The sequence below is a fragment of the Lampris incognitus genome, chromosome 18 (genome assembly GCF_029633865.1).
Source record: "Lampris incognitus isolate fLamInc1 chromosome 18, fLamInc1.hap2, whole genome shotgun sequence".
In the NCBI taxonomy this organism is placed as follows: Eukaryota; Metazoa; Chordata; class Actinopteri; order Lampriformes; family Lampridae; genus Lampris; species Lampris incognitus.
In genome coordinates this window covers 23,041,968-23,069,375 of record NC_079228.1, presented here as the reverse complement: position 1 = coordinate 23,069,375, position 27,408 = coordinate 23,041,968, and the positions used below count along the sequence as shown (strand labels likewise).

At 42.5% G+C, this 27,408-nt stretch overlaps 1 protein-coding gene across 1 annotated transcript; it reads right to left on the bottom strand.

Moving 5' to 3' along the window:
* Nucleotides 1-13,024: 13,024 nt before the first annotated feature.
* Nucleotides 13,025-26,681, bottom strand: LOC130128374 (deleted in malignant brain tumors 1 protein-like). Its single transcript, XM_056297994.1, has 12 exons — nucleotides 26,630-26,681; nucleotides 22,731-22,805; nucleotides 21,616-21,897; nucleotides 20,902-21,213; nucleotides 19,953-20,267; nucleotides 18,298-18,360; nucleotides 15,740-15,886; nucleotides 15,173-15,289; nucleotides 14,646-14,768; nucleotides 14,391-14,465; nucleotides 13,248-13,361; nucleotides 13,025-13,131 (listed from the first exon to the last, which is right to left on the bottom strand). Exons 1-12 carry the CDS (start codon nucleotides 26,679-26,681, stop codon nucleotides 13,025-13,027), a joined length of 1,782 nt encoding a protein of 593 aa, XP_056153969.1.
* Between the last annotated feature and the right edge of the window lie 727 nt (nucleotides 26,682-27,408).

The following is a 27,408-nucleotide window of genomic DNA, read 5'->3' as shown; positions in this document are numbered from 1 at the left end:
CGCCAGCGCAGTTCTTTAATATGTGTACAATAGCTACATATATGTACAATATGTATACAATATGTGTAAAATAGTACAATTGTATCTACAATATATGCATTTTGCACTGTTTAAGTTTCAGTTGTTTTACTATAACTAATGTGTTAATTATATATATATATACACTACCGTTCAAAAGTTTGGGATCACATTGAAATGTCCATATTTTTGAAGGAAAAGCACTGTACTGTTCAATGAAGATAACTTTAAACTAGTCTTAACTTTAAAGAAATACACTCTATACATTGCTAATGTGGTAAATGACTATTCTAGCTGCAAATGTCTGGTTTTTGGTGCAATATCTACATAGGTGTATAGAGGCCCATTTCAAGCAACTATCACTCCAGTGTTCTAATGGTACAATGTGTTTGCTCATTGGCTCAGAAGGCTAATTGATGATTAGAAAACCCTTGTGCAATCATGTTCACACATCCGAAAACAGTTTAGCTCGTTACAGAAGCTACAAAACTGACCTTCCTTTGAGCAGATTGAGTTTCTGGAGCATCACATTTGTGGGGTCAATTAAACGCTCAAAATGGCCAGAAAAAGAGAACTTTCATCTGAAACTCGACAGTCTATTCTTGTTCTTAGAAATGAAGGCTATTCCATGCGAGAAATTGCTAAGAAATTGAAGATTTCCTACACCGGTGTGTACTACTCCCTTCAGAGGACAGCACAAACAGGCTCTAACCAGAGTAGAAAAAGAAGTGGGAGGCCGCGTTGCACAACTGAGCAAGAAGATAAGTACATTAGAGTCTCTAGTTTGAGAAACAGACGCCTCACAGGTCCCCAACTGGCATCTTCATTAAATAGTACCCGCAAAACACCAGTGTCAACATCTACAGTGAAGAGGCGGCTGCGGGATTCTGGGCTTCAGGGCAGAGTGGCAAAGAAAAAGCCATATCTGAGACTGACCAATAAAAGAAAAAGATTAAGATGGGCAAAAGAACACAGACATTGGACAGAGGAAGACTGGAAAAAAGTGTTGTGGACGGATGAATCCAAGTTTGAGGTGTTTGGATCACAAAGGAGAACGTTTGTGAGACGCAGAACAAATGAAAAGATGCTGGAAGAATGCCTGACGCCATCTGTTAAGCATGGTGGAGGTAATGTGATGGTCTGGGGTTGCTTTGGTGCTGGTAAGGCGGGAGATTTGTACAGGGTAAAAGGGATTCTGAATAAGGAAGGCTATCACTCCATTTTGCAACGCCATGCCATACCCAGTGGACAGCGCTTGATTGGAGCCAATTTCATCCTACAACAGGACAATGACCCTAAACACACCTCCAAATTGTGCAAGAACTATTTAGAGCAGAAGCAGGCAGCTGGTATTCTATCGGTAATGGAGTGGCCAGCGCAGTCACCAGATCTGAACCCCATTGAGCTGTTGTGGGAGCAGCTTGACTGTATGGTACGCAAGAAGTGCCCATCCAACCAATCCAACTTGTGGGAGCTGCTTCTGGAAGCGTGGGGTGCAATTTCTCCAGATTACCTCAACAAATTAACAGCTAGAATGCCAAAGGTCTGCAATGCTGTAATTGCTGCAAATGGAGGATTCTTTGACGAAAGCAAAGTTTGATGTAAAAAAAATCTTATTTCAAATACAAATCATTATTTCTAACCTTGTCAATGTCTTGACTCTATTTTCTATTCATTTCACAACATATGGTGGTGAATAAGTGTGACTTTTCATGGAAAACACAAAATTGTTTGGGTGATCCCAAACTTCTGAACGGTAGTGTATATATATATATATATATATATATTCTTTGGTACGTGTGTTTATGCCTCGTTGTAAGCCTGTTAGTGCTCGTCTACCTCGTCCACTCGGTACCTATTGCATGCAGAGCGAGCCCTCCTCTGATGCTCCCCCTGAGGTTTTGGCTTCCATGTTTTGTTTTCCCTGATGAGGTATTTCCTCATCTGAGTTGAGGCTCTTAAGGATATTGGTGTCGTACAGTGTACACAATGTAACTGTGATTGTAAAGCCCTCTGGGACTCCGTTGTGATTTAGGGCTACGCAGGTAAAGTAGACTTGTCTTGAATCTGACACAGTTACTGTACTTACTGCAAAAACAAACAAAAAAACCTACCAATATTGGTGCTAATTCCGTGAAATTAAATGACATTGGTGGAGAAAGAGAAGAGAAGAGCGTTACAGCCTACCTACCGCCTGTGTGTGTGTGTGTGTGTGTGTGTGTGTGTGTGTGGTGAACGGTATTGATAAAACGTAAAAGCATGTTTTGAGCCAGTCGATGTGTAAGCCACTTTTCATATTTGGATTTGAGAGGCACAAGGCATGGGAGAGGTCACAATGTATGAGCATTAACACCAGAGCAGACAGACCTCCCACGATGCATGCATTCATCTAATAAAGCAGGTTGGTTAAATCCCCCCCTCCCACACACACACACACACACATACACACACACACTTCACCGGGCCCTGATAAGGCTGTCAATCAGCTCCACATTTCTGCGGGTCTCATTATGACCCAAACGATCAGAAACTCAAGTACAATTCTGATTAGCAAACATTTACCCTTATTTAGTCTTTTATCAGTCTCTTGTTTGTTTTTTTCTCCACAGTTGTTTTTTTTCCCTCTCTGCCCAATTCCTTTACTTCAACCAAATAACTGACACCATGGAGGTGACTTCAGCCTCAAGTCATTTCCTTTTTTTAGAGTCAAAAAAGAGAAGAAAAAAACTTTTTGACTAAATCAATATTGTGCACTTTTTTTAATAACGGCATGGGTTTGACAAAAAAAAGCACACAAAAACCATCAACTTAAATCACAATTGTGTGCATGCACCTCCTTGTGGAAGTCAAAATGAAGCGAGAACACACTTCATTTTTGACTTTGTATGCTTCTGGATGACCGATATGAATCTACACCAATTTTTCAAAAAAACGTTTTGATGAGAAGAAGAGAAATTAAACATGAAGGCTTTCACTCATTCAAGCAACGCATATCCTTGCAAAACAACTGCGCGTGTAAAATTAAAACAAAGTATAAAAGTCCTTTATGATAATATGCAGCTATCCTCGAATAACTGAAGTCCTGGGTGAAACTCTGGTCATCTTTTTGCAGATAGTAGGACAACAAGAGAGAACCAGACCTCAGCTAATGACTACTTAAACCCAGATATAGCATATTGATATTTCAAGTATGAATTTTTTTATATTTATTTTTTTTTATAAACTAATGAGGTTCAGTAGATGGACTATGAAGAAATTACCATTTCTATTGACTCGATCACCTCAGCGGCAGGGAGGAGCAGCCTGGTGGCAGTGATCCTGGATACCCTCTTTCACCTTTAGGTGTTGATTGCTTTTAGAGCCCTAAGTCTCGATCGAGGCCTTTTCCCATGGAGATTAGACGCTCTGGTTTAAAGCTGTTTCAACAGGTCGCTTGTAAGGGGTCAAAGGTCAATTACATAGTAGTGCCTAATGGTAGCAAATAACGTCAATCACCTTAAACGGACCAGCGGCGAGACTTGTGCCTGACTTTGGGGAGGAATGTGGAGAATCCAGGGGTTAAGCTGGTGCCATGGAAGGAAAGACCCGTCACAGCCTCCCTCTCTCTCGCTCTCTCTCTCTCTCTCTCTCTCTCTCTCTCTCTCTCTCTCTCTCTCTCTCTCTCTCTCTCTCTCTCTCTCTCTCTCTCACACACACACACACACACACACACACAACACTCACATACACATGCACACACATGCATGCACACAGCACACACATGCACACACACTCTTTGTCTCTCTCTCACATACACACAGACTTTGACACACACACACTCTCTCACTCTCTCTCGCTCTCTCTCTCTCTCTCTTGCTAGCTCTCTCTCTCTCTCTCTCTCTCACACACACACACACACACACACACACATACAGAGTCCGTCGGTGTGGAGCTGGCTGAGCTCACTCACCATCACCTATACCACCAACCATGCAACGCTATCAATCTTACAGTGACCTCACTCAATCTGGGGGACGACAGGCGTCTCGGGCCGCGCCGATGTAATCAAGAAAAGCTGGACGGCGTTCATCTCTACGTCTTCCTCGGTTTGTTTCCTAGGTTTTGGCTGAGATCAGATATTCTTTCCCTGTGAAAAAAGGGAGCTTTCAGCCCTGCAAATGAAATGTGCTGTACAAATGCCTTCCATTTACATTACATGATTTGTTGAGGCTGTCCCAAATTGACTCCGTAATTAATGAGCCTGCCTCGGGCAAGTAAACAAATGACGGCAGTGCAAAGTGGTAACAAACTGGATGACTCATACCCACCCTGAGCCCTCACCTGCCTCCGCACGCTGTCTGTGCCAAGGACGCTTTTTCCCCCCCACTGTGTAAGTGGACCATGTGGTGCTCAAGTGGCATGGTGTACTATGGTATGGTCATTATTCTTTGGTCTCAGTTTGGTTCGGCATGGGACATACTGCTAAGGGCCCCAAAAATACGTTAAGCATTGGCCGACTTTCCTTCCCGTAATTTTTCTAAATAAAGAAAAGGGGAAAAGGAAAATGAGCTGTCCACTTAAAATAAGTATTTGCATTTAGATGTCAAGAAGGCTGAGTGGATGACAGAGCGGAGGAGACACGGCACAGAAAGTCTTGGCCGGTCTCAATTCTGGGTCAGTGGCCAGAGGCAGGAAATGTAATTCCTCTGTTATCATTCATTATCTCCGAGCAATGTACTGTCCCGTTTTATTGGGTGATCAACACTGTTACCGCTGGTTTCTGCGTACATACCTGCAACCCCTCCACGAATGGCACCATGCCTGCTCGGTTTTCCAATGGAGCTGGGTCACTATTGCGACAGGACATCCTCACCGGGGTTAAACTAACTTGTCTCATGGCAGTCTAAACCTGGCTCAAGTTGCCTATTAGTAAAATCTCCTGTCAAAGAGGTTGTAAATCTCAATGGGATTCACCTGTATAAACAAAGGAGCAAGTAAGAGTCAAAGGATACCGATGCAGTGCCGTGACTGTTGCAGGACCGGTACAGGTCCAGAACAGTCCTGGTGCAATGGAAAAACTGGGGAAAGTATGATTTCTCTGGTGGGTTAAAATCCCCTGACTTGGTGGTGCCTGTTTAGCTCTGCCAACTTCACATCCATCACAGTCCATTTATCTGTCAACCCCCCCCCCCCCCGATTCATTCTGCATATAGGGATGCTAGATTGGATGAGATTAGTTTACTCGGTAACAAATTACATCGCCAGCTTACCTGCGGTTTAGAGGCAACAAAGGTTTGTCATTGTTCTTGTTTTTTTCCGGCGTCAGTTATATGTATAATTAGGGACAAGCCTCATATTATTCTTATTAGTGTTTGTATTGTTTTCCTTTTGCTTAATCTGTCTGAAATCCAACTGCAATAACTTGGTGTCAAATGGTTCACAGGAAGTTCAGAGTTGGGTCTGCTCGGATCGGATGACGGTTGTCTAAAACGATAAATGTAAAAAGTCCGCGGTGGCGTAGCGGTCTAAGCATCGGCTTGGTGTCGATGCAGTTGCCCACTGGGGACTGGGGTTCGCGCCCCGGTCTCGTCAGATCCGACTATGGCCGGACTCGATGAAGCAGCAATCATTGGCAACGCTGTCTTCGGGAGGGGGGCGGAGTCGGCTTGTGTTCGTCATATGAATGCGTCTCTGTGTGTGTCGGAAAAACAGTGGTTCGGCTTGGATTCGCCTTGTCACGAAAGTGGGGAGGCGCTTTCCTTCGAGACTGCCGGCCGGAGAGATGCAGTTGGCGAACGCATGCAATACGAGGGTGGGTGTTTGAATTAAAATAGGGATCAATTGGCCACTAAATTGGGAGAAAAAAGGGAAAAATCAGAAATAAATTTATAAAAAATAAAAAAACGATAAATGTAATGCATGCACAGGGATACTAATAAAAGAGAGACTTGCAGCTTCTCGAAGTACAAACTGGCATACAAGGACAATGGGACCCCACAGCCATTATATTGGTATCTGCGATGTTTTGTTTCCTTGCCTCCCCTCGGTGGAAATTCCTCCTCTGGGAAACAGCACACGGCAATCAGCCTTCAATTTATGGCAACCCATCTGCCATTCATTGAAGGGTGAGATTGATGACGCCTGCCCTGGCAGATAGGTACACAGAGATAGATGTCAGCGCAAGACCGTGCAACAGGCACCGCACACTCATAAAACAGAGTCCATCTGGTCAGAAACAAACAAGAAAATGTGCTCATAAATACTTAGTTGCTTTGGACGGCTGAAATTTGGACTGGCGGAAGCGGAAATGTCACAGGTTGCGTGAACTATCTGCGACTGTTGTGATTAAATCTCATCAGCACCCAGGAAGGCCATGCTTTCTGCCATGCATTTGCACACAGGTTGTGCAGCGAGTTTCATAATTTCGGGATGCCACTGAGAGTTTTTTTTTTCATCGCTCGGCCAGCCGTTTGACCTTTTCACCGAGTGACCAGACAACTGACATCAACTAAAGACAATGTGTTCTCCCATGAATGCAGGATTTATCACCACCATCTCCATTGACGCTCAAACGGAAGTATTTTTATGGCCTCCAAGCACCACTGAACAAGTTTAAAGGATTGCTTAATTGTGGCGTTGACCTGATTAGTGGGTGACCAAATGTGTCTTGGTGGAGAAGACGCCAGGGACCGTTAACTGCAGCAAAGTGCTGAGGAGAAAGGTTAATGAGCTTACCGCCACACTGCCCGGCCGGCTTTCAAGTCGGGCTTCATTTCTCCATACAGACTAATAAATGTGCCTTATAAAAAAAAAACTGTCAAGTACAACTTATTCTAAGGCTCTTGGCTGATGAAGGCCATTTCTGGTCGAAGCCTTGCCAACAACTGAGGGGGGCTTCATTTCCAGAGTGCGGATGATTTCTTATCGTCAGGATGCTGAAGGCCTCATAGACTCCCAGGTTTTGACAGCTTTTGGCATGAGTGAATTCGAGCATTTCGCCCCAAAGAGTTGACGTCCACCACCGACCATCAGATTTTAACACACGCCTGGTACAGTAGTCACAGGAAATGAGGTATTGAGGGCCTCTATGGGAGTGCACGGCGTGTATACCGATGCACTGACCTGTGGCAACCCAGACAGGTCCAGTGAACTTAAGAGGTGAATTGGATCAGGGCCCCTACCCCGCTCGCTCAGCCATAAACCCCCTGATTAGGGCTCAGCGGTGGCAGTGAAAGCAACCTAATGACTGACAAGTAATCAACACTATTGCCCGGCCTCGCTAATGCACCCGAGCATCAGCCCAAGTGGGCACTAATGCTGTCCATGACGTTATTCGAGCACTGTGAAAGTGGCTAGGAGCACTGGTGAAATTTAGAGGCTTTTTTTTTATATATATATCTTTGCTGTTGCCAGGTCCAAGGGAACTTTTTTTGATTAATGAGCTGAAGGGGGCTTTTTCAGCCTTCGTCTGTTGCAAGCCGGGGTCTGCCTAAACTGATGATCTCACTCACTTTATCTGGGCTGCCGTCCATCCTGAGACGTCCCCCTGACTATCGAAGTCAGGTGCCACTGCAGAAACCTAAGTCAAGGGCCAAATCTAAAGGTTCACGGTGAAGCCGAGACGTCAATAAAACGTGACTGTGTTGATGACGGCGTTTCCCTCTCGCCGTTGTTGTGACATATGAAAGCAGCCTTCGGAGGACGCTACCCAAATCGCTAGTCATTCGGAAACATGTCATCATTTTTCTCGGTGGGGAGCAATTTGGGCTTTTTTATTTTTTTCATATTTATTTTAATATTATTTAATATATATACACTACCGTTCAAAAGTTTGGGATCACCCAAACAATTTCGTGTTTTCCATGAAAAGTCACACTTATTCACCACCATATGTTGTGAAATGAATAGAAAATAGAGTCAAAACATTGACAAGGTTAGAAATAATGATTTGTATTTGAAATAAGATTTTTTTTACATCAAACTTTGCTTTCGTTAAAGAATCCTCCATTTGCAGCAATTACAGCATTGCAGACCTTTGGCATTCTAGCTGTTAATTTGTTGAGGTAATCTGGAGAAATTGCACCCCACGCTTCCAGAAGCAGCTCCCACAAGTTGGATTGGTTGGATGGGCACTTCTTTGAGCAGATTGAGTTTCTGGAGCATCACATTTGTGGGGTCAATTAAACGCTCAAAATGGCCAGAAAAAGAGAACTTTCATCTGAAACTCGACAGTCTATTCTTGTTCTTAGAAATGAAGGCTATTCCATGCGAGAAATTGCTAAGAAATTGAAGATTTCCTACACCGGTGTGTACTACTCCCTTCAGAGGACAGCACAAACAGGCTCTAACAGGTACTATTTAATGAAGATGCCAGTTGGGGACCTGTGAGGCGTCTGTTTCTCAAACTAGAGACTCTAATGTACTTATCTTCTTGCTCAGTTGTGCAACGCGGCCTCCCACTTCTTTTTCTACTCTGGTTAGAGCCTGTTTGTGCTGTCCTCTGAAGGGAGTAGTACACACCGGTGTAGGAAATCTTCAATTTCTTAGCAATTTCTCGCATGGAATAGCCTTCATTTCTAAGAACAAGAATAGACTGTCGAGTTTCAGATGAAAGTTCTCTTTTTCTGGCCATTTTGAGCGTTTAATTGACCCCACAAATGTGATGCTCCAGAAACTCAATCTGCTCAAAGAAGTGCCCATCCAACCAATCCAACTTGTGGGAGCTGCTTCTGGAAGCGTGGGGTGCAATTTCTCCAGATTACCTCAACAAATTAACAGCTAGAATGCCAAAGGTCTGCAATGCTGTAATTGCTGCAAATGGAGGATTCTTTGACGAAAGCAAAGTTTGATGTAAAAAAAATCTTATTTCAAATACAAATCATTATTTCTAACCTTGTCAATGTCTTGACTCTATTTTCTATTCATTTCACAACATATGGTGGTGAATAAGTGTGACTTTTCATGGAAAACACAAAATTGTTTGGGTGATCCCAAACTTTTGAACGGTAGTGTATAATACAACAATTACAATAAATAATGGATAAATGAATAATAAATGTAAAAATACAATAAATTAAATTTAAAATAAAATCAGAGATAAATAATAAAATATAATAATCATAATAATATATTATATATGTAATTAAAATGTCTATTTTTTTATATATATATATTTTGTCTTTTCAGAAGGGACCTGATAAGTTCATTGACAGTAAGCATGCTGGGGAGTAAGGGGCGAGAGGGGGATCCAGGGTTAATGTGGGTCAGGGGTTGAACCCTGGTTTGATGGAGTGAGAGTGGGTTTGTGGTTTGCGTTCGATAAAAATACAACAGTACTGCATAAAATGTTGCTGGACTGCAGATAACCGCACATTTAATGTTTGAATGACTAGATATTAAACGCAAGCTTCAGCTCCGTATGACCCTTACATTTGTTCTCGCCCTTCATTTGGCCTGCTGGGGAGGTCAACACTGCTCATTTGCTGACACGTTACCTGTTTGGGAATTAAGAGAGTGTGACAAAACTCCCATGTCCCCCACATGGGAGTTTCTCAAGGTGCATGCAACTCTTATGCAATGCACTGTGAATCCATAGTCTTGGAGTCTCATGTATATTTTCTATTTCAGTCCTAAGTGGTTTCAGGTCCGCTTTGCACCACGCGGCGTTCCCAAGTTCAAACGAAGGCAGGATCGATTGTTTAGCTGCACTAGGCAACTTGTGGACATATGGAGAGGTATGCCTCTGCATGTAATTGATTTCATGAACAAAGTAAAAACAGAGGATCTGTCTTTTGATCATTCAAATACTAGAAGATCCTTCAAATACAAGAATACACAACTGATCCCTCCTCCACCTTGATGTTAATCTGTACCATAAATCTTCAGCTCTTTAGGCTCTGTGTGTATCACTTCATACAGCATCCAGGAGAATGACCTGGAGAGCATCAATTCATTTCTATATCTGGCTGCAGGTCAGGCAGAGATGCTGCAAAAGTCCACCCAGCCTGCTGTACATGGCTTAACGAAGCTTTGTGTTGTTGAACAGCCTCTTAAAAAAAGCATGTACGTTAACTAAATACAGGCTACACAAAACTACTCTTAATGAAAAAAATTTAAAAAGATCCAAAATAAAATGAACATTTTTAGATTTGCCGGTTGCCATATGCAGCACCACATAATTCAGCAGTGAAAGACTGCAACAACACATGTATCAGCTCAATACACTGAGGTCTTGTAACTGCTGCAATACGCCTGGGAACGGATAGCTCATACACAACAACCGCCAACTTGAACTATGCAAAACCACACGGACACATTGCAAAGCACCCACAACAATTACACACACACACATACACACACAAGAGCAAGTGTTAGAGAGAGAGAGAGAGAAAGAGAAAGAGAGAGATATTAATGGCAGCAAGTTAAGAAAATTTATATAACCCACCTGACAGGTGATGTGAGTGTGGGGATACAGAAAGTTATTTTTTTCTATCTTCTTGATTAATTATGTTATGTAATTAGGTCTGTTTTAAATCATTTCTGTGTTGTTGTTTTTTCTTTTCAATTTCAAGCCCCCCCCCCAAGATCAGTTTTTGCTCTTTTATGGGGCATTAGTGTAATTCATGCATGCCAAGACTCCTCATAGCTTGTATAGGAAAAATAAAAGGCTGCACCTGTCTGTGCTCTTAATCACACACACACACACACACACACACACACACACACACACACACACACACACACACTCACGCACACATGCACACACACACACAAAACTAATCCCCACCACACCCCGGCCCCCACAAATGATACTTATCAAGAAACATTGACTCTCAAATGCAGGGTCACATATCCAGCTAACATGCCTGGGAAAGTACCCAGTTCATACTGCTGTTTTTGCTTTTATAAATTTTAACTGAAAAAAATAATTTAAAGATGAAGACAGACAGACAGACAGACAGACAGACAGACAGACAGACAGACAGATGGATGGACGGACAGACAGATTCTTTATTGTCCTACCATAGAAAATTCATTGCCACAGCCTGTACATCAAAATACAAGTTTATTGTACCAGAAAGTTCCCATTCTTGCATACATACATACATACATGCATACATACATACATGCATACATACATACATACATACATACATACATACATACATACATACATACATACATACATACATACATACATACATACATACATACATACATACATACATACATACATACATGAAAACAAAAAAATAAACTATAAAAGGGATTTCATGGTTCAAAAAGGTTTAGGAATCACTGGTGTGGACTGACTTAACTGAACAGAATAAATAAATAAAAAACATGAATGGCGCCCAAGTCCGGGATGTGACCGTGGTGGGTCCTGCTGGATGCTTTGAGACGGGATCACGGTGGGCTGCTGTGTGGGCTGCTGTGCGAACACACTCGCTGGCACGTGGAAGACATTGGGTTTCATGAAGGAGGGCTGGCCCTTGATTGGTCCGTTTATCTGGAGGTGAAAGATGAACGTGTTGAGTCTCTTTCGCTCTCTCTCTCACCCCCCCCCCTCCATGTCCTCGTGGAATACTTCGCATCTGAATTAAAAGCACCCTCGTCCGGTGGTCGTCTGCTCCAAAATAAAGACTTTGGATCGCCTTTTCGTAAGCTTCAGAAACCCTTCAGAACAGTTTGTCATATTTACTTTCTTTCAGGACTAAGTCATCGCTTTGGACCATGTGGCTGTCAGGAGGACGCTGGGCTGATACTCTGCAGCTGCTGCAGATGTAATGGCGCAAGACGAGCGGCGCTATATAGTTTCAAGCCACTGTGGTGGTTTATGTTGGCCTCTGATCAGGATCCCGCCACCGCTGCGTTCCTCTTCCACAGTTTTTCCACTGCGAATTATTTTGACTGCTGTCTCGCTCCCCAGCCCCCGGGGGGGACTCGGTACGAAACCATATTGGTCACGTATCACCAAAGCCTGGACAGACGCTGCCATGGCGAGTGTTTCACGAAATTACCAGCTAGTCTTGCCGTTCAGGTGTCTGGGCATTTTCCCCAGGCCAAACGCATCAAACTTTATTTAATCACGAGTTTGCAGCGCCATCTAGTGGTCAATCATCAGGACTCCTTCACAATGCCCACAGCCATTCATTCATTCATTACCCGAACCGCTTATCCTGCTCCCAGGGTCGCGGGGATGCTGGAACCTATCCCAGCGGTCTTTGGGCGGCAGGCGGGGAGACACCCTGGACAGGCCGCCAGGCCATCACAGGGCCGACACACACACACACACACACACACACACACACACACACACACACACACACACACACACACACACACACACACACACACACACACACACACACACACACACACACACACCTAGGGGCAATTTAGTATTGCCGATTCACCTGACCTACATGCATTTGGACTGTGGGAGGAAACCGGAGCACCCGAAGGAAACCAACACAGACACGGGGAGAACATGCAAACTCCACACAGAGGATGACCCAGGACGAACCCCAAGGTTGGACTACCCCAGGGCTCGAACCCAGGACCTTCTTGCTGTGAAGCGACCACGCTAACCACTGTGCCACTGTGCCGTCTGCCCACAGCCAGATACTGCAAATATTATTGCATTACGCATAAAACATAGCAAATAATTAGGTGTATTTGATGGCTATAAATGAATACAAAGGAGTTTCATTACAACTGCAGAAATCACATTCACAAAAGATTGCATGTACATATTGTAGACAATGAAAAATCACAAATTCAATTCACAGAAAACTATACATTCTACTTAAATCATAGTTTTTTTCCATAAACATATCACATTTTAGTCTTATTCATTACACATAGTCATTTGAGTCTCAGTACAGATAAAGGGAACGTGTTTATGTGCTGTGTAGTTTTGTTGTTGTCGTTTTGTGTCAGAACTCTTCACTACAGCCATACAATTTCAACTAAAAGCCTGAATACATCCCCAAAATCTGTGACCGAAGCATCCTTCCTCTGTTTGCTAGTTTCCTATATCATCATAATCATCATCTGAGGACGATGGCTGGGAATCAGGGCTCACGGGACAATAGAGGGAGTCTTCCTTTCCATCCCCGTCATTCCCGCCTCCTATAAAAACCCACCCACAACACAGAAAATGGTATAAGGGACAAATGGTCAGCCTTGACTCTTTCACACAGGCAATGACACCTCTGGTTTGTACAGCAGAAAGAACTACTGTTCACCTGGGTTCAGACCATTCCCAGTTTCTTCACAATAGCGCTGGTACTCATTGAAGATGGGCCTTGAACTGTCACTGCCACTTTGGCAGGTGGGTGACTGGTGGGGATTTCTCATTCCTGTGCAGAGACCAAATTGAATCAATACTTATTAATAACCTTAATTCATCCAGGGAAAACTGACGGAGCACCAAGATAATTTTTCAACAAACGCCCTGCTTGACCTTTGCAAAGTTTCATATGTTCACAAGACAGATGATCAGCAGACTCTATCTCTGCTGTTGGCCAATGAGCAGCGCCCCTGCAGCGACCGAGGGAAAGGTGCCTTGCTCAGTAACACAGCTACCATACTTTTTAAGGGGGTAAACTTTCTCCAGCTGGTCTAGGAATTCAGGTGTGCAACTCCCATGTAGGAGTGGTTTGAATTTTAAGTAACTTGCCCACAGATGATCACAGTGCGAAATTACATAGATCTGAAATCAGTCTGGAGTTTGATAGTAAATTCAGTAATGGAGGGTTCATAAGATGGGTGTACATTACTGTAAATGAGATGAGCCTATTCTATAAATAACACACCCAGTGGGGGGGGGGGGACCTGCATATGTGCCCGCTGACAATGAAGTCTGACATTTTTATAAATGAGACTGACCAGGAGTCGCAGTATCTCCTTGAATTGTTTGATAGTCAACGTATTCCTCCGAGGTGGAACTGGATGTTTCAAATGAGTCCGCTGCAACAGAGTAAAAGGAAATCATAATTTCTGTGAGCATACTCTCAGATCACCTCGCTTCATTTAAGTAGTATGTTTATGTATACATGAAAAATGTTACCACCTGACATGCGATTTGGATTCACTGAAATGTTACGATAGTCATCCTCTGGGTAACAACCATTCTGGTTTTTAAAATCCCCCAGCATGCCATTTCCGATTCCAGGGCCTGAAAGTGCATATTTGCCTTGTTTGTAATATATTTTGGTGACCACGTCGCTTATATATCACAAGTGAATCTTCAAAGGGTGAAAACCTAATGCGTCATTGAAAATTTTGACCACATATACTCATGGTGGTAGAAGCCATGTGCTATACTCAATGTGACAAACCATCAGGAATCTCGAATGAGCACATAATTAACATGAACATAAACACACCTTCTTCAGGGAGACTGCAGGATGCTGATGTCCCTGTCATAGGGTTCCTCATATCTTGTCTATACCGTCGAGAATCTGGATCCAGAGTGAAGCATGCAATGGGTTGCTTTAATCAGAAAATATGCAAGGATGCAGTGCAAACAGCAATGATCTGCAAACTTTTCAAACTACCATGGGTGAAGCGACAACAGCATACGTGGAGATGATAATTGAGAAACAAGAAAATAAAGATGAGAGGAAATGAACATAGCTCACTCCGAAAAGTTGACAAATGGACAGATGTGTCATTGCTCGGATCATTTGTCTCATAGTCTGTATCTAGCGAGGTGCTGTCAGCACCACTAAGCTGGGTCCAAAGATACCTGGGGTTCTGGGGGACTTCTTAAAACAAACACAGAGAAATTAAATGACTACGTGAGACGGCTAGAACTTCTGTAGATGTGCACCGTGTCCTTCGAAGGTTGAAGGACATGATGGAAAGAAAGGATCCCACCAGGAAGCGACTGAGAAGACCTCTTTAACTTATGTTGTCATGTAGCTCTGATGTAGCTCTTAGGTCCGATGGAAACTTCAGAAAATTAAATCTTGATGCCAAAAGGCAAAAATTGTATTTATGTTGATTTTCTCCACTTTTCAATCAGGCACCAAAACCTGGGGCTAATTTCTATTGTTACCCAAGGTAGTTAGTTGTTTAAATATAGTCAGACATCTGGTTCTCATCAGGTACCCTGAATGGATGCTTTTATCTGTTCAACATGAACAACCAAACATCAGACACTGACCGTCTCGCTCCATCGGGCAGGTGGTAACCTTGATAAGGTTAATAGCATCTCGGTAGTCATTGTCTTGATGTTCAGAAGCCATACGTAGGCTGGTGTGATTCTGCTGGAGTAAATGAGCTGTGCAAATTTCCAAAAAAGATACCATAGATTATTGAGTTGCATAAATGTTTCATTTCTCTCATCATGCTATCAAAAATTAGTGTGATTCAAGAGTGGAAATAAGGCAGTTGTCAAAGAAGTCATTAAATCAGACTAAATTATACTAATTGTCAGATTCACGGGTATTTTTCTTCAAGAATAGTCATGCAAAAGTGGACTTTGCAAGATTTCATTGATGCAGGGGCCCCAATTTGCCTTACATTGATTGCATCCTTCGTAATGTGACTATTACACATGTGTAATTGCCTTGTCGATTTTGCAATGTGTTTCTGGTTGCAAGTGCAGAGCTATACTGTAATTTGACAACACAAGATTGCTTTTGCTTTTGCCATATCATGATATAGACTCAAAACGGCGATATTGTAATACTACAGACATCATTACTGCATGCAAGTTATGTTAACTAACCGTTTCTTCTTCTATGGCAGCAGACCACAGCGTTTGTAATGAGAGTCACAAAAAGCAGGAGTGACAGAGTGAAGCAGCCCAGCAGCTCTGGAGAGACAATGGAAAAGAAGCGTCCATCTGAACTGACGGTGGTGGTGCCTGGGTAGGCTGAGCACATGGAGGGAAGTTTTATCAGAAACACTCAGAATCAGAAACGCTTTATCTTTTCATCCATCCATCCATCCATTATCCAAACCCCTTATCCTGCTCTCAGTGTCGTGGGATTGCTGGAGCCTATCCCTGCAGTCATTGGGCGGCAGGTGGGGAGACACCCTGAACAGGCCGCCAAGCCATCACAGGGCCAACACACACACACCCACACACACACACACCCACACCCACACACACACACACACACACACACACACACACACACACACATTTCATTTCATGCACTTGTGAAATGAAATGAAACATCATTTCTCCCAGCAATGCAACACAAAGACAAAAACACATACCCAAAAACTACAAGAACACATATATCCAAACTAACACATATATCTAAACTAAACAACAACAAAAAAATCACTGTCCAGGAGAACAAACGTCAGACAGGATGTTGTCGGAACTGCCAGTGTGCATGGGCTAGCAGTTAGCTTAGCCTGCCCTGCTTGCGCGTCCTGTCAGACCGCCCTCGGTGTTTCCTCTTCGGGTGCAGCTCCGGTCAGGGCTGTGGTCCCTGGGCCCACAGGATGCAGCAGACCAAGCTTCCTCGGCTGATCCAACGCTAGCTCTCCCAGCCAGACACCTTCAATACACCTCCCCACACTCCACACGATGAAACTAAAAACACAGTCAAGGCTAGGCGAGGCCACTGCGAGACCGCCCTCGGTGTTACCTCTTCGAGCACAGCTCCAGGCGGGCCATGGTCCCTGGGTCCAGCTAGCTCTCCTAGCCATCAAACGAAGACAAACTTAGACGCAGATGTGGACAAAGACACTGCATGGACGGTACTGGGTGAGGCTGCCGCAAACGTGAATTCACACCACCATCTTCCCACACTGGTACTGGGTGAGGCCGCTGCGAACTTGAATTTGCGCCGCCACCTTCCCACCATAAAGAGGATAAAGTATAGGTTCACATTTCTTTGTAACCCGGACCTCATTAAAATGTTGTTCAATATCACTTAGAATCGTACAGACCAGGGGTCATCAACCTGTCCATACACAGACAAATGTGTCCATGGCAAGACTTGTCTTTGTCCATGGTAAAAAAAAATTTTTTTTAAATATTGAGAGAAAAAGTTGGGTTTTTTTTCCCATAATTATATAAATTGTCGATATTTAGACAAGAAAGTTTTTGCAATCTAATGTTTTCTGAGACTAATAAATGAATTTGGCCACAGCACAACAGTAACCCAGGTTACATCACGTTAACAGTCGGGATGACATGCGCATTAATATTGAAGCAAACCCGGGTCTCCCACACCCGTTAGCCAAGGGCTAGTGAGTCTACTTATCCGTGGTCGTTACACTACCCCCCTCCTTCAGGAAGCGCGTCCCCACGCTTCAGTATACCAGTTGATGCTGTATATTTCTCGACTGTCAGGTAAGCTACCAATAGCAGTATACACAATTTTATTTTCGAATGCTTTGTTGTGGTTGTGTAAACTTACTACCACACACTGTATTGTCCTCCTTGGCAAACTCTGCCCATCTGGCAGCTTAGTGGACAAAAGCGTTAACAACAGGACAAAGACTATCTGGCCTACACGTGTTCCACTTCCTATGTGGGAAGATGGCGGCGCGAATTCACTCTTGTGGCGACCTCACCCAGTGCTGTCCATGCAGTGTCTGCCCATGTCTGTGTCTAAGTTTGTTGTCGTTTGATGGCTGGGAGAGCTGGCGCTGGATCAGCTGGGAGAGCTGCATCCTGTGGGCCCAGAGACTATGGCCCTGCTTGGAGCTGTGCCCGAGGAGGTAACACCGAGGGCGGTCTGACAGGACGCGGAAGCTGAGCAGGGTAAGCTAACTGCTACCCCATGCAGACCAGCAGTTCCGATAACAGTGAGGGCGGTCTGGCGGTGGCCTCGCCTAGCCTTGACTGTGTTTTTAGTGTCATCGTGTGGAGTGTGGGGAGGCGTCTCGAAGGCGTCTGGCAGGGAGAGCTAGCGTTGGATTGGCTGAGGGAGCTTGGTCTGCTGCATCCTGTGGGCCCAAGGACCACGGCCCTGACCGGAGCTGTGCCCGAAGAGGAAACACCAAGGGCGGTCTGACAGGACACGGAAGCGGGGCAGGCTAAGCTAACTGCTAGCCCATGCAGACCAGCAGTTCGACAGTTATCCTGGCTGGCGTTCGTTATCCTGGACAGTGATTTTTGTTTTTTATTTTTTAGTTTAGATATATGTGTCAATTTGGTTGTATGTGTTCTTGTAGTTTTAGTAGTTTTTGAATATATGTTATTGTTTTTGTGTTGCACTGCTGTGGGCTGGGGAAAACAATGTCTCATTTCATTTCATGTGCACAAGTGCATGAAATGAAATGAAAAGATTTCTGATCTATGACAAGAACGGTGTTTACCTGTCGTCCAGCCATTCGTCAAAGTTACATTAGATGTGGTGGCTATAGGAAATCCGTATGAACCTGCGTGGCAAAAACATTGTTGATGTATTTATTTCTAAATAAAAAGAGCTCTCAATAAGAGATGGCAAGAAACTTAAATAGCCTATTTTATCTATAGCCTTTTAAAGGCATCAAACTTTTTTACAATAATAATGTCAACCAAGTTTTTTATTCACCAACAAACACATTTAATGTCATCTAATCATAAATGAAATTGTTTTATGATAATAGTGTAACCATAAATAAAATATTTTCTCTAACTTTAGAGACAGTTACTCTAACTGTCAAAACTTCATGGCTCAAAGTGTCTACTTTAAACTCTTAAACATGTAAGTCCCACCCAAATAAACGCATTGCACAGCATATTCACATATATCCTTGCAACAACCTTGCAGGCATCCTTTTCCATATGTGTACCTATGTCTCACATTTGTATGTAGTGTATAATAGGATCTGTGTTAATCGTGTCTAACTGTATGGAAGGATATCCGCGTATGTGTGTTTGTGTGTGTGTGTGTGTGTGTGTGTGTATTTGTCAGCTGATGACTGCTTATGGCATGAAACAGGCTTGTACTGTCTCATAAAGAATTTACTTGACTCACTGGATTATTTTGCTCCTTATTTGTTGAGCACGTTCCCTACCATTGAGTCTTTCTTTTAACAAAGTTATATATATATATATATATATATATATATATATATATATATATATAGCAGAATATTAAGATAGATGTAGGAAAAAAAACTAATGCATTTCAGTACAAGCTTGTTTCGTGCATCATGCAATCATCAGCTGCTAATGTGATTAAACAACAAAGAAGAACACACAGTCAATAAATATTACATTGCCCCGTGTCACACCCCTAATTTTGGTGGACAGCAACCAATGAGAGGATAGAAAACATTACAACAAATGGGATAGTAGTTTGGGCCCCATTGGTTGTAATGTTTTCTATCCCACCATTGGTTGCTGTGCTACTTACAGCATTGGTTATAATATTGCAAATGTTTTCTATCCTCTCATTGGTCGATGTCCACCGAAATTAGGGGCGTAGCGCGGGGGTAACGTAATATTTATTGACTGTGTGTTCTTCTTTGTTGTTTAATCACATTGGCAGCTGATGAGTGCGCGACGCACAAAACAAGCTTGTACTGAAATGCATTACAGTTTTGTTCCTACATCTATCTTAATATTCCGCTCCTCATTTGTTGAGCACTTTTATCTACACCGTTGATGGTTTTTAGCTTTATTGACAGCTGGTGATTGCTTATGGTATGAAACAGGCTTGTTCTGTCTCATAAAGAATTTACTTGACTCTGGATTATTTTGCTTCTTATTTGGTGAGCACTTTTCCTACTGTTGAGTGTTTCTTTTAACAAAGTTATAGTTATATATATTATATATGGATGTGTGTGTATGTATATATGTATATATGTATATATGTATATGTATATGAATGTAAACCTGTATTCTGTTGTGATGAACTTATATATTTTGATGTTAGGAGGTAAAATCTATCTATCTATCTGTCTGTCTGTCTCTCTCTCTCTCTCTCTCTCTCTCTCTCTCTCTCTCTCTCTCTCTCTCTCTATGTGGCAAAAAAAAGACTTGCCTTTACAAATAAGACCAGCTGCTCTCGTGTCCTTGCACAGGTGTATGTTGTTGATGTACTCGTCACATTCCCACAGATCCTTATGATTGGCATAGCACGTGTAGAACCACAGCGATCCGTTGTTATGCTCCAGAGGAGGGTCAAATCGAGTGTACTCTAGAGACTCGTTACCACATTTCAGCATTGTACACACCATGGAAGCCATCTCTTTATCCCAGCACGGATCACAGACCGTCCCCCACGTCCCGTTACGGTGGACCTCCACTTTTCCAGCACAGCGATCCAGACCTCCAGTCAGTCTCACTGCCCTCATCTCTGCACAGAGCGGTGGAGGTGGAGGTGGTAAGGGGGATGACACATGGGGTGAAAGCATCAGACTCAGTTGAAGACTTTTCTTATCATTGCATATTATATTTCTTTTGCTTGTTTTTTAGGTAAGTTATGGAATACCGCCCTGTGCCTTTTGATGTGACGAGTTCATCCTCATCTCATAGAAATTAACTGTTGCATTTGCTGCTTGAAACCCCAAAACAGTACGAAATTCTTAAAATAGCAACAGGAAATGTTTTATATGTGGTTGCATCCTAACTGATATCTTAGTCAGGGTCTATGCAAGTATTGTGGGCAGGGGTGTCGTTAAAGGGGGAGTACTTTTCTGAGGACCTGACCAACAAAGTATATCAGAGAACATGACAGTGTTAAACTGGATGCATGATGGTTCGTGGCCCAGGATCATATTTTATCAGACCCCCGGTTGTGGGAATATATCCCAGAGACAAACACCCCTTCTCCACTTTGAAACCCTCAGACCAGTTTACTAAAAATGGTCTCTTCTTTATGGCTGATAGATTTCTTTATTTATTCTTTATTATTATTTTATGACCTTATTCTCACCTACACCAATAAAAAAAAGAAGATAAACACAAAGGTTGTTAAATTGCTTGGTTACCTGAGCATATCACACCAGCATCCTCTTTGTGTCCACAGTCGTGTCCATCTCCTATGGCTGGGCAGTCCCAAAGGGTGCTCTCTGTGCCGGAGCAGTTCAGCTCGTCCAGGTAAATAGGACCCTTACCCGAGGGGAAGGATCCGCCCTGTCCAGACACGTTGATGGCATAGCCACAGTCCAGCTGGGCACAAACCACATCAGCATCTTTCAGGTCCCACTGGTCATCACACACTGTGCCCCATTCCCCGTCTCTCCACAACTCCACCCGTCCAGCACAGTGATCTGTTCCTCCTGCCAACCGCACTGCATGGTCTGCAGACAAAATGATCAACTGCACAGTGTCATCTGGCTTTTTGTTTTGTTTTCTCATGTATATCTGTCATTTGCCGTCTGTAGAAGTAAGAGGGCTAAAACTTGGTTGAAGATCAACTTCACTAGCCATTACTAGTCCATTCTGTTGCTGGAGATGGGAAGGTTTACATTAGATGGGAGTGATACGGCCATAAACAATTTATGTGATGGATAAGTTATCAGTTTCTCAACGTAAATACATAATATTCATGAAAAACTGTGAAATAAATGGCACAACAAGCACTGAATGTAATTTCTAAAAAAAAAAGGTTTTAACTGACTGATCGATATCATATCATACTGATGCTTCAAATGCAAACTGATAGTCACAAAACCATACGACGCAATTAGAGGCAACCTTACCGCAAACAACTTCAGAAATTATGGTACAGTGACTTCCCACAACCTCCGAACAATTCCTGAGATGGTGGTCGAGGTAAAAGCAATTGTGGAGGCAGGCATGGCTGTGCGGCGAGCTGTTCTCACTCAGTTTAGAGACTCTGCCACAGCCGAGATCCTGACAGATCTGGTCAAACAGCGCGTCTCTGGTTTCTGCTGTGAGACTCACCAAAGAACTACTCCCATTTGCAGGCATTTTAAGGGTCCACTGGCATCTACTGGCATGTTGGAGAACGTAAGGGTCACCTTTAGAAAAATGGGGTGAAAAATACGAGATGATTTCCATGATTGATTTTCTCATACAAAAGTACTGATTCTGAATGATATCCTGGACAGGAAATATTCAGAATGCAAGTGACACTTCCTGGGTGTTTCATAACTGATTATAAATGTATGGCCTTATATGCTGAGTTAATGCACAGTTTAACGTCTCCCTATGACTTTGCAATTTATCTGAGACCACATTGTCCTTGTAGTCATATGTCAGTAAGTATTGTACAACTCAGTGTTTCTGCCCCAAAGTCACCATACAAGTTTTTTTTGGGGGGGGGGGGGTTGTATTTATTGTAGCTTACATCTGTGACTTTGTGAGTATTGTGTTGCTGTGAAAAGCAACGTAGAGATAGGTTAGAATAATTGCCAGTACTGTTATTTCTTGACCGGAGATTCGCAATGGAATGGGAATATGTATGCATTAAGCAGAAACGATGTTAGTCGGGCCAACACGTTACTGAACGTAGTTTGACCAAAAAGCCAAAAAAAACACCGCTGACAATGAAATACATTTTCAGTTCAAGTTGAAATCTGCAGGGGAATCCCTTTCCGTTTCACTGTTTCACTTGCACCTGCAAAGCTCACACACACCCCCACATCCTGTAACACGCTTCTGACAATGCTTAGCCAACCTTTTGCATGGCAAGACTGCGGTGTGGTGCATCCTAACACAAGCAGCTTTCAAGCCTTGCAGTAAATGTTTGATTGGGACTGTGTGAAAGGTAGTTAGAGGGAAAGGGAGAATGTGTGTGCACAAGAGATGTATAATTTTAGCGGTAGCAATCCATGAAAAAAATATTACTCACCGTCGACATCCTTCATGGGGTCATTTGGTTTCGACTGACCATTTTGACCTGACGGAGTTGAGGAATTATGAAGAGCTGAAATTAAAAAAAGAGAGAGACATTTCTCAAAATAGCAGCTTAAGTCGTCTTCCATGACCTCTTAAAGATTTGCATCACCAGTGCCTGGGTGGAAGCAGTAGGCTGCTAAATCTCTGTGGCCACTGACAGGATGTCAAATTGAACACATCTAACCACGTTTCCATCCATCCATCCATCCATGATCTGAACCACTTATCCTCTCTCAGGGTCGCAGGGATGCTGGAGCCTATTCCAGCAATCATTGGGCGGCAGGTGGGGAGACACCCTGGACAGGCCGCCAGACTATCACACAGGGCCAACACACACACACACATTCATTCCTAGGGACAATTTAGTACGGCCGATTCACCTGACCTACATGTCTTTGGACTGTGGGAGGAAACCAGAGCCCCCAGAGAAAAACCCACGCAGACACAGGGAGAACATGCAAACTCCACACAGAGGACGACCCGAGATGACCCACCAAGGTTGGACTACCCTGGGGCTTGAACCCAGGACCTTCTTGCTGTGAGGTGACCACACTAACCACTGCACCACCATGTCACCTAACCACATGTTTGACCTCTTGAAATAACCAATTGACCGAGGACTATTGCCTGTCTCATTTTTCTGTACCTCTGTGTGGACAATGTCGGAAGGATGAAAGACCTCACCACCACCACATTTAAGATAGATAAGTTACTTTATGGTCTTCGAGAGGAGATTTGTTTTCACCTCTTGCACAGAGCCTCACATACAGTACAAATATACATGTGCACATACTGTACACACCACACAATATACTCTGTAGCAAGCGGTACAGAGCAATGTGCACCAAAACCACCAAAGGAACAGTTTTTTACCGCAGGCCAACTCTCTCATGAACACTTAACAGAATGGTACAATTATGGACACTTATCATGTAAATATGACACTTTGAAAACAGACCCTTCTGGTCACGATGTCTCACCTACTTAATCGCCGATGTGCACAACCTCTTTAAACCAGATGTGCAACACAAATGTACAATTGTAAATATACATACAACTGCTGTATACAGATTAGATTATTATTTTTATTGTTATTATTATAACACGAGTATATGATATAGTATATAGTTAGATTATATATAAATAGATACATATTCTGCCCAATGGTTGCTGGGATAGGCTCCAGCACCCCGCGACCCTGATTAGGATAAGCGGCTTGGAAAATGGATGGCTGGATGGATATATAGTATATATTATTAGTAATAATAATAATAATTGTAATAATCATTACATTTATATAGCACTTTTCTAGACACCCAAAGCTCTTCACATTGACGAAAACAATGATAAAAAACAGGAGAATACACCATTTAACAATTAGAATAAATTAATTTGGCGATACCTTCTGCTTTAGCTAAGATGACTTTACCAAAAATAGTGAGATCTCTGGTTAGCCCATAGTCAAAGTATTTTCAGATTAATTTTCAGTAGACCAAACAATTAACTGACTAATCATGTAATATGTTTTGTTACTTGAGTGTTGTGATGCAGCGCATTGGCATCGTAGGTCATTCAGGTTCAAAAACTGTGTATACAGAGGAGGGTATGGTAGCTTGGCAACTGATTTCTGATGTGAAACACACCAGCTCATGGTATCAAATGGTAACACCCCAAATCATTCTGCAGACTTTCTTCAGTTGGTATCAATGCAGCTGTCAGCAGGGGGTTGTGTAAATCGAATTTTTTTGGTTGTGTACATTTTTTAACAATGACATAAATCTGATGGCCACCCGACACTGAGGCCGATGTATATAATACAACATATAAGTATAATAAGTTATAAATTATTCAGCCATAACAACACTCTGTAACATTGTGGCATACCTTGTTGTGCATACATACTTACCTCCAGTATTCTATTTATTACTCCTATTTATTTCTTTTGTTTTTTCTTTTTTGTTGTCTTTCTTTTGTTGTTATGTAAGTACTGGAAGTTGCTGTGTGCCGGAGTCAAATTTCTTTGTATGCATGAGCACACTTGGCCAATAAAGTTGATTCTAATCAATTCCGATTAATGGCAGGGAGACAGCGATACATTAACACATGAGTTCAGAGGTTCGGTGGGTTTAGAACTTCAATGGCAGGAGGAACAAAGCTCCTTTTAAAGCGGCCCGTCTCCAGTGAGGGCCCTGAACCTGAGACCAGGGGGAAGCAGTGTGAGGAATGGGTTTAAGGGGGTGAGGGGATCCTGAATTATAGTTAGAGCTCTGTCTATCATGGCTTTGCTATTGAGGTCTGATAGGGTGGGGGTAGGAGGGCCGATGATTTTGGATGCACTGTGTGAGATGCAGATGAGCCGGGTCCTATTGGTGACTGTTGAGATGGTGAAGAAACGGGGAGCAGTGAAGTAGTATGGGCTGAATTGTACTTTTGCACAGCAGTGAGAGAAGGTGAGGTTCAACAGAAGGTGTTTGCTGCCGTGTTTGACCTGCTGCATTTTTGCACATATGGATCGCCACATGCTGCCAGTTTTGTAGGAGCATTGCTCTTAAGTGCCATTTTAAAGCATATGCATAAAATTATTCTACATCTTTATAACGTTTGAAATCATTTGCTCAAAGAAAAAAAAAAGGTGTTGAATACAAAATATATGGTCAGGTCATGGCACGGCCGAACCTATACAACTTATACAAGCTAACGTATAAAACATAAAACGCCTCCTCTCAACAAAACACAAGTAAATTATATCAAATTTGTTTCTTAAACTTTAAAACGTTGAAAGATAAATAATCGAGGTTATGGAAAACCCATAAAGACGTATTTTAAGTGGAAAGCAGCTAACTTTACAAGACTATTCCTTTATCAGTGTGTTTGTAATCACATGGGGTAAAGACAGAAGGAACATTGCAGAAGCTATTCGCTGTAGTTAAAGAAAGGTCACTGTGAAACTTAAATGCTGAATTTGCATCTGTTTTTCTTTTTCACACATCAACGGGCAAACACAAAAGAGAATTAAAATTACACTTGGGCGTAAATGTAGAATGAATGTCTAAGAAATTATATATATCCTACTATTATTATACTGTATATGTATATGTATGTCCTTTTGTGCCGGCTGTTTTATGAGCCCTTATGAACCATCAACATAAAGGATATTCATCTATTATTTCATAAAATGTACAACGCATAATATACTGAACCATATCAGGTGAGGAAAAATTAACAAGGTCAGTTTTAACTATTTTTGCCTGTTTTCTAACGGCGAGTGCCACCAATCACATAACAGAATTAATTACGGGCAGACATTTCCTTTAGGAGTTTCATTTTCTTTTCCCGTAAAATATACATACTAATATTTTTCAAATAGAAAAAATATAATGACACCTTAATGTCAAAATGATACTGCATCAGTTGCCAGTTTAGGTGTAGTGTAAGGGAGCGTAGTGAATTTTTGCAATTGGATACTGCTGGTGATGTGAGGCAATACCAAAAAAAAAGGGAAAAAAGATTGAATATTGATTATTGATTGAATATCATTCAAACCCCATTTCAGTTAAAATCCTCAATGATTTGAAATGGAAATGCTGTTCAGCAGACACGTTGACCCCGGTCACCTCTGGATTTTAAAGCATCACAACTGTAAAACGTATGTAAAAACACAAAGCATGTCTTATCCTCATCTTGAGCCCTAATAACATGAGAAATATCTGTGGTTAATAATCGTGATTTAAAATGGGTCTTTTCGACCCAAAAAGAAAACACGAGGGTTAAACCAAATATCATGCTCAATACTATATCCAACAATGCATATTCTTAATATGTGGGGATGAGGTGTAAAAGTGTTTACTGTACCTTGGCAGAGACAGCTCAGCTGGACAACTATGACATAAGTCACTAAATTCATGCTGTAGGCGGTTAGAGGAGAAAGCCTGCTGTGGCGATCGGTAGATAACTCCTCACAGTCTTAACTCAAACTGTGTAGAGCAGCAGTCTTGGCTATCTTTTGTGCTTGCAAAAAAAAAAAATGGTTTCCTCTCTTCCTGTCTCTTACTCATGTAATATATGCATTTCTTCCCATATGCCACTGGCCAGACTCAAGAGAGGAAACGGGGGGGCGTGTTATTCAGTGACTCCAAAACAATCCACGGGGACTTAACCTAAAATGTATGACACATGGAACTTTCTAGTTTGGTCATTATGGTGAAGGAAAGTTACGACTGTGGTTGTAACTTTGTTGAAATTACGTACAGTGCGCCTGGTGTAAAATCAGAATATCCTAACAATAAAAGAACTGAGTTCACGCTGAAGTAAAGAATAAAGCAGTGATATGTAATGTGAAGTTGAGCATCGCCTCATCCCCAGGTACTAAATTTGCCAAATGAACCCTTCATCTCTGATGCCTGTGTGCCATGGGCCTAACGCTCAATAGTCTTCAGCACGCTACAGCTAGGGTGACATTACATAACACCAACAAGTTAAACAATCATCAACCAGCAGGTTGTTAAGCCATCTTCTAAAACCTCCTTTAAATCCTCACACGCGGCTCCTCCACCAGGCTCAGGTCTTTACCCTTTAAAACAACGCCTTTGTGTTGGCATATGTCAGGTTGCTAAATGACAAAGAACAGCTGA